At 37.4% G+C, this 9125-nt stretch overlaps 1 protein-coding gene across 3 annotated transcripts in view; it reads left to right on the top strand.

The window, feature by feature from the left end:
- Window positions 1–1562: 1562 nt before the first annotated feature.
- LOC107729325 (paralemmin-1-like) overlaps window positions 1563–9125 on the top strand; it is a 24150-nt gene continuing 16587 nt past the window's right edge. For 2 of the 3 annotated variants that reach the window (XM_016539798.1, XM_016539794.1), the window contains exon 1: window positions 1563–1613. In XM_016539798.1, the coding sequence (XP_016395284.1) occupies window positions 1600–1613 (14 nt within the window). In that variant the 5' untranslated portion in view covers window positions 1563–1599. Of the gene's footprint in view, window positions 1614–2548; window positions 2940–9125 lie in introns of those variants that run through there. The other variant, XM_016539806.1, reaches the window with a different exon arrangement.

Genomic DNA, 9125 nt, shown 5'->3' with positions numbered 1-9125 from the left:
TATCATGGTTTTTGTTAATTGTTAAAAAAGTGACTGACAAAATGTGGCATTACCGATTTCTTTTCATAGTTTTGACAAAACTTTTGTCACTAATTTCTTTGTTGCGCCTATTTAGGGCGCATTCTTAGAATGTGACTTGAAATGTGCATGATAGCCTGAGATTTAAAGTATAATATTCTGTATTAAATAAACACTTGATCAGAAACATTACAGCAGAGATGGGTCACTCATATCCACATTATAGTTCAATAAGGAAGTAAGCTATTTCCTGTGAATGTGTGAGACTTCCGATTCATTAGCCGCTAATTAAGAATAGAAGAAAGTGCAGGAAATGCTAAAACTATTTGTACTTAATAAAAACAATTACAAAAATGAATAAAAAATATGATAACATATACCAGTTTGGAACATCAAGCAGTGTAACGGACTGTTTTTGTACAGCTAAAATAATTGGAAGTGGCTCACACCAGAAGCCATATTCAGGGTAAAAATGGCATTGGAAACTTTTACATAAATGGAAGAAATTGTAAAGCTAAATATGCAGTCCCACCATAGATGTCAGTGACCAAGCAACCATGGAAAATCACAATATATTCCCCATTAATTTTAACCAAACAAAAAATCGATTGGGAAGCCCTCTGATTGGTGGATGTCATCGGGTCGTAATACACACAATGCCCCATTAATAGAATTTGCCTTTGCGTTTTGTTTAAAATTTACAGGTTTATAATGGAAAATTAAAACTTCAGTTAACACCAGCATTCTCTGTCATAAATAATAAATAAATCAAGTAATAAATTTAGGGACAACAGCAGCATTGAAGAGGGGAAGCAAAAGAACTAAAACATAAACCCCGAAAAACTGCTGTTTTGGAACCACCAGCAGAAACGTAAATCAGCACCTCTGAGTTCCATCCAACTAAAACCCAATCAAAGCCAATCGTTTTTTTTGTTTACTGTGGAATGTGAATGTGCATTAGCATGACAAGCCACATAAAAAAAATTTTAAACTAAGAAGCACATTGTTGTCAGGTTTTATTTGAAATATGTTATTTGAACTTAAACTTTTTGACCAACAGTTTTGAAGCTTTCTGTTTTTAACCATTCATGTAAATTGGAAATCCACACAATTTTTAGCCAATCAGAACCCTACAGAAATGCTCTCTGTGCATGCAGTCAGTTTGGGTTCAGGTCTGCTCAAGGATATAATACCTAGATAAATCTATCCCTTAGAGTTTCAGTTAATCTCTGTGGCAGTTGCTTAGTTAGCACATTGAAATGTACTTATTTAGAACACAAGCTTTTGAATGGGTGTCAGTGGAGAAAAAAAATATTTTTGCCACAGTGTAGTTCCAGCAAATACCAGCAGGGGCTAAAGGGAATAAGTTCAGCAGCCAAACTGACGTAAACAATCTCTTCACATTTACTGTTGAATGCACTTTACTTGCATATTGCAGGATTGTTTTTAGATTTAAAATAGTTTGTGCTGAAACCGTTAATGTTGGTCTGAAATGATTTGGGATTTTTATCTGTTTGTTCCTTCGTTGAAGTCTTCAGAAGGATACCTAAATGCAGAGACCAGCAGGAACTACTTGCAGCCATGAACACTACAAGGTTTGTTAAACTTTTATTCTTATCATTATCTCGTCTGGTGTTAAGGACTAACCGTATCTGGGTTTTCATTGATTCCTCATGATATGATCACTTTAAACTGTGAATGACCCAGAATATTCCTAACACTTTGCTCAGTCACCACTATAGGGTATGCTGTAGGCTATACTTTTTACTTACAAACGCTATCTTCTATTCCACTAAAGAAAACTTGGTCTAAACGTACTGTTAAAATGTAAAGGGAAAAAAAGGTATAATTTTATAAGTCCCCTATAGCCTAACTAACAATGAGCAATACATTTGCTACAGTGTTCATTCATCTTTGTTACAGTAAACTAATAATAAAAATACAACTGTTCATTGGTAGTTTTAAAGTTAGCTCAGGTCTAAATAATAGGCTATTAACAGATACAACTTTTGCTTTACATTATCATTTTTAATAATATATTAGTAGGCTAAATGTTGAAATTAAGATTAAGAAATGCTTTAGAAGTATTTTAATTGTTAGTTCATATTAAGTAATGTAGTTAACTAATGTTAAAAAATGAAACCTTATTGTAAAGAGTTAGGCTACAACAAAAATACGGGTGTGCATTTTTTCCAACTTTATTCTTTATTTTTGTATAATACTAGGAAATACTGAACAGAGAGCCTTGATTTCCAATTTGAACAATATTAACCTAAAATAAAATGTGTAAAATTATTCTTTAGGTATAAGGAGTTAATGAGAATTAGTTAATGAACAGCTGAATATGGTAACATGTAAACACAAACAATAACAGGAAATTAAAAAAAAAATTATAATCCGTAAAAAAATCACGTAATGCTATAGGCTAGTTGTAAAACTACAATGAATCTGTCGTATATTATTTGGGTTTGTGTTTACATCGTTTATACAGCCCCTCAAGTGTCCGGAGGGAGGCGTATCCAAGCATCTCCTCTCACTCTCACTCGGAGGAGGAGATGCCAGACATTGCCCTTAACACGCTCGCGGAATAACTGTCGCGCGGGAAACAAAGGCTTGGCTGCTGTTAAATCAAGAGTCGCGCGCTCCATCCTGAAGCCATGTGAGAGATCTGCTGCTGCAAAGGGACGCCAGAACACATTGACCGTCGGGTTGAGCGCCGCTCCCCGGAAAACAGAGAGCACACGTCCCCGCCAAGAGCCGTATTTGCAACCCGAGAGAATAACCGAATTAGTGCCCATCATAGTAGTAGCCCAGTCATATTGATCGCCTGTATCGTTTACGCCTCCGAGCGGGGGTTCGTTTTTTTCTGAGCGGACGCGAGAGAAACATTCGCTATCAAAAGGGAACGGTCTGGCCGCTGAGTAAGTATTCATTTCAGAACAATTGTTATTTTCCTGCGGGTTTTATTTTCTTTCGTGACATCTCTGTGTTGTTGTTATGCTGAAGGCTTGCATTGTGATGGCGCTTTAAATCGTCTGAATGTCTTGAATACATTGCAACAACCGCGAAATAACAGGATTGCAACGTAACAATGCGAGATAAGTTACATTGACCTTTTCGCAGACACTACAGAGGGGTTAATAAGCTATGCAAAGGTTATGTCTTTCATCATATGTTTACATAAATTGAAGTATCTTCTGTGGCCCAATAACACGCTGGTGCGCTTTGCAGCGCATCCCCGTGTTACAGCAGTACGCGCTCGGGTGTGGGAGAACCACATCTAGCAATATACTGATGAAACTGGGTGGATGATCCAATATGGCCGTGTAGACCTGGAGTTAGCAGCATATGATGTTTTCGTATTCATTTGGATTTTGGCCATTTAACAGTTCGAATCTGACATAATTTCCCCGCGCGTGGAATCAAATACGCTTCACGTTGAGCTTCACGTCTGACGGGATTCTGATGCGTTTTTTTTCTGTCAAATCTTCTCCACACCCACCGCGTCCATGGTGCGTTCATTCCCCAGATGGAAAAGGTTTATTTTCGCCAAGGGCAAAATGGACCGTGAAGCGTTTTGTATTATACACGTTACGTAAAATAGTTTATTTATAATAGCTGTGAAATGTATCGTTTTGTGTGGAAATAACAAGAGGCGCATGAAGAGGGGATTGGACGGTGATGTCAACCCTGGTACATATCCAATGCTAAAGCTTTGTCAGTCAAGTTTACGCTCCCATGAACGTTTGAGGCACTAGGTCATTGGACCCACCAAAGCAGGTTCCTAAAGAAAAAAACCCCCAATGCTTCTGGAATTAGGGTTGGTGCTCTAGAAGTTATAGTGCATTATTTTATGAATTGTGTAAATGTTATAGCCTATAGGGTATGCCGATAGTTCATAAAAAAGAACCACAGAAGCTCTGTGGAAGGATTTCTTAATTTAATTTAGCTTTAGAATTAGAAGCCCTTGGGTATTTCTTATGGGTGTTTAGAATAGTTTAATTTATAATTAAAACAAGGCCTGTGGTTAATAATACTTGAAAATACATTTTTGTTTAAGCAATAAAGTATGAGAGGTATTGATTAAGGACCCCTTGAAATGTACACTTAATACATATAAAAAATATTAAGTTGGCATAAAATGAAAATCCACCCGCTTTGTTTTCTATTTAATTGTTACAGATCTAGTTGTGAACAATTCGATGATGCATGTTTTATTTCAATTTTTTACCTAATTTTTGACCTTCCAATGCAAATGTTGAAGACTTATTTCTGGTGACATATGCAGGACTTCTCCATTAATTTTGGCTGCTTAAACCCCACCCCTGCAAGCTCGCTTTCATCTGCCTCCACTTTTGAGTGCAATCTCAAAGTCCAACCAACAACCAATGAATTCAACAGCCCTAATCCATTATACTTGGATGTATGTCACAATACGGAAGAAAAGTTTTGTAGCTTCTTCCATTTCATTGCACAGATGTTCATGAAACTTTGTTATATTCATTCATTAACATTGTTTTAAGTGCCATGCTTCCCTATAAGACATACTGTAGTCACTGACATAACACAGTGTTGCTATGCAACAACAATAATAATCTATGCTGTGCAGTGATATGATAAACAGGTGTTTTGCATCATAGCTGTCACTATATATTTGGAATACTACAGGCTGTATTGCGTGTAGTTTTTAATAACTGTGAAATTGTGAAACTGTCAAGCTACTGTGTTTTTGTATGAATATGCTAATAATAGCTACTAAAATGTGCTTACAAATATTATTAGTTGTAAATGTTTCAATCAACAAGCTTCCAATAAGGACCCAAAGAATATCTATGCCATTTTTCCAACACAACAACCCTTATCTGCCAGGGTCCCCAGCCCACATTCCTTGCTGAGAAGCATGATGTTACGGAAAATCTCTAATTCATTTAGATTTTTTCAAATTAGTATTAAATGTAAGAATTCCCATTCAATATATACTCTTTGACAGGAGTGCATTCATATATTTTACACCGTTGATTAAATACGACGTCTGGTATTACGCAAGTAGTTATGTGGTCACATGGGGTCTGTCACTTCATGGGTGTTGCCATCAAGCAGCAAGGACTCTGACAGCTGCCGTGATTTGACACGGTTAAAACTGAACAGCTCTGGACTGTCACTGATGTTTTAACCTTTCGCCTATATCTTTTCCGTTCTCTATCAGAACTCTGTAGCAGATAATAGCCCATAACAGACTCTCCTCATTTACTCAAGCCCTTCCTGCTCACTCCAGCGCTTATGAAAATATCTTAATGACTGCTACAAAACACGAGTGCACACTTAATGACTCATTTATTTTTTTCACAAATGGCCAATTTAAAGGAGACTTTTCAGCACAGCTAATGTCCATTTAAATATTTTGGAAAGTGGTTATGGACTACGTTTGCTTAGGGGGGAAAATCCACTTGAATTTTATGAATTGTAAGACAGTCATCTCTAAAATTCTATCTCTGAAAAGAAGGTTCCAGCAAGAGAAAACTATTTTTAGTGTTACCAGCTAAAAGGTGACCTACATTCTATATGTTTGAAATGTATATATGTATGCACTCATGGTCTAACAACTTTTGGAGGTTAGTATCCTCCCTTCCTTTTCTTCTCCCCATGGTTGGTTGAGACCTGGCTCATTGCATGTCTCAGAAAAATGAGTGCATGAAACTATTGGTACAGTCCTTTACCAGTCAAGCTGGACCTTCTCAAAATCCCAATGTGGAAGTTTCTCAAGTCTCCCTCCCACATTCCTTGCACTCAAACAGCACTTAGTATGTAACTCTGTTCATGTTCCTGAGTTACATTGGGTGGCCTTTTTAGCTCTTAGAGGGCAAGTTTTGATTTCGTGAACATGCATATTTTGTAAGTGTCAAATGTCCCCTAATTTGTTTCTTAACCACCACCAGAAAGCTTTTAAGATTAGTCTGGATTTTTGTATTAAAGTGCTGTACAGTTTCACTACAAATGAACTGATTGAACATCTGCAGTTCGCAGTAACAAGAATCCCTTCAGATGGCATGATTTGCTTAAAGGGGTCATATGATGCTATTTTAAAGATCATTATTTTGTGTATTTGGTGTAACAGAATATGTTGACATGCTTTAATGTTCAAAAAACACATTATTTGCCGTTTTAGGTAGGTGTGGTTGACTCTTAACTTTTATAAAGAATATCTCTTTGGATTTGAGACTTTAGTCTTTGCAACTTTACAGATCTTCTTTATGCACCAATAGGTTGTAACACTTCAAAGAGAAAGGAAAACTTGAAATCGCATCATATGACCCCTTTAATGTAGCGGGCCTTAAAATTGAGTTACATATCCTACAAGCCATTAAAATCTACCAGGAGAGGACTCTCAGGAGTTTACATCACCATGAAGATGGGTCTGCTTTGTTGTAACTGTCATTGTAATTTGTAATTGGAACCCAGTGCATAAATAGGACCAGATATTTTTGTCACCCCAAAGTTTATTCCATATACACAAAAAGAAGCCTTTGGTTGATATTGTGGCATGTTTTTTCATGCATTCGATTTTCTCTATAGAAATCTAGCCATGATTATCTATTGGCGGCTCTTTGTCACTTTTGGCATTTTAAACACTTTTGTTGGCCAGAGAGTGAACCAGTGAAAAGGTCATAGCATGGCTTCAATGTGTTGCCCAGCAGTGGACTAGTGAGAAGAAACAAGCTGTAAGATAAGTGCACCCACACTGGAGACTTCACAGATTGGATAAAGCTGGCCAGTGTTGTGTTTTTCCTGGACTCGCAAGTGCTTTTCCAATGCTGTCAATGAGATGTGGCGAAAGGAAATGGCTGCATGGTGTTGAAACTTTTCAAAGAGTTTCTTCTCATTCCTCCATTCCTAAACCACTGATGCAGTGTTGTACTAATTTGCATTGAGTTTTAGAACTAGTGAAATTTATTACAGATTAGTTGAATAAACCTAACAACTGGTAAGATTACATGCATGCTATTGAAATGAAGAGGTTTTAACATTAAAGCATGTCAACATATTCTGTTACACCAAATACACCAAATAATGATCTTTAAAAAAGCATCATATGACCCCTTTAATAATAATAATAACAATAATAATGTTTATTTTATATAGGCTAGTGGCTTTCTGAAAACTCAATGAAATAATACTAACACTATTATCCTTTCAGGATAATAATCTCATGTGACCATACAATTTAAAAACAGCCAAGTCCAAAGGTGTCTGTCAGCTAGAGGTTATACAGAAAGGTTTGGTGTCAGACTATAGGTTTCTGGATATCTGGAAATGTCAATGAATTAAATTAAATTGTGATTTTCAGGACAGGAAAAGTAATGCAAATAAATAAAAACAGGTAATATCTTGAATTTACATAGTTAATGTAAGTTTTTCTATTTTAGTGCTACAAATTGATTTTGTGAGAGCAATCTTTATTTGTATTACACAGTATTTATTAGGGATGCTCCGATCGATCGGCCGGAGATCGGTATCGGCCAATAATCACATTTTATGACTCGATCGGTACTTGGCCGATCTCACAAACCGATCGCAATTTGATGACGTCAACGTGTGACAACGTACATGATGCGTGGGGACATAAATGATTTGGCGCCACAGTCATGTCATCGCCGGTGTGGAAATGCTATGACGTTTCGAGAAACAATGAAAAATTTGCTATTTGACGTGTATGTTTTGCATGATGATATGATGAATGGATGGTTCATTTTTAACAGCAGATTCAGTGACGTTAGAGCTGATCTGCGCCTCACTGCACGCGTCTGCGGCGCATTACGGCTCCACGGCTACCGGAGCTGATCGCAGCCGCTCTAGTCAGTGCTTGTGTTTATCGCACGTTTCTGAAGCGGCTCTCCGCGCTGCTTGGCTAAAACGTGGAGGACGGAACAAAACCTCGGAGCCGTAAGGGATAACGGTAACATAATACGCTGATCATGGGCTGCTTTTAAATGAAGATTTATTTATAAAACAAAATATCTTTGGCCATATTAGCCTACTCAGTAGCATTAACACAGGCTTTACTCCTTTCAAACTTTATCTGGAATGTCACCGTTTCTGTCACTGCAACTTCCCGATCAGGCGAACGAACACACACACACGAAATCGTCTGCCTCATGAAACAAATGTAGTTAATATTTGCATCATTTATGATTTATTTTATCCACCCGCAAATAATCAGAATGCATTTATTACCTGACCCGTGGATATATGAAAAGCAAAATATGTTTGCTGTGTAAATCAGACGGACTTACTGAAAATGCAGATTCATTCTCTGCCAGCAGGTGCTTTAAAGCGGAAGAAACAGAGGTTTCCCCAGTAACGCTGTACACAAATCAGCGCTGAGTTCACAAACTACTGCGTTTGTAGCCGGTGCCATAGCCAGACTGATAAACAAACACAGACCGGAAGTTAACTTCGGGCCAGGCGCGTGCGCCTGATGAAATCGTCTATATATAAAGCTTGAAGCATCAGAATCGGCATCGGTATCGGCCGATCACCATGACAAGAAATCGGTACTCAGTATCGGCTGCAAAAATCCTGATCGGAGCATCCCTAGTATTTATATGTATGTATAAATATAGTAGCCTATGTCCTTAGTGCAAACTGATGATATTCACAGTGTTAAACTACTTGGCAAAACCTGATTGGTTCATGTTGCATATGCAGCCAATGAATTTGCTGCTTAATACTTGCTGGTTAACATTCACTAGAGCAGTTCGCAGCACGCTTTCAGAGTTCCTCTGAAAGCCTTCACCTTCCCCAGCTCCACCTGTATAGATATGCTATGGGTTACTATGTATGCTATGTGCGCAGCAGCAGTATGTCTTAAATACTCACCACACCATAATGGCATATGTATTGGCTGCAGCAAGTTCCTGTATTTGCTTTGCAGCTGCAATAATCTACAACAGCGATAACCAACAGCAGCAGCGTAGCAGATCTATTGCCAAGACCAAATACATTGTCATATCCATTACCATGCTAAAATCGTCCGAGAGTTGTCATTATATATATATACATATATATATATATATATATATATATATATATATATATACATACATATA

Source organism: Sinocyclocheilus rhinocerous, unplaced genomic scaffold, assembly GCF_001515625.1.
Source record: "Sinocyclocheilus rhinocerous isolate Xijiao unplaced genomic scaffold, SAMN03320098_v1.1 scaffold1785, whole genome shotgun sequence".
Lineage (NCBI taxonomy): Eukaryota > Metazoa > Chordata > Actinopteri > Cypriniformes > Cyprinidae > Sinocyclocheilus > Sinocyclocheilus rhinocerous.
The sequence above is the reverse complement of the archived record's forward strand: the minus strand, read 5'-3'. Positions and strand labels throughout refer to the sequence as shown.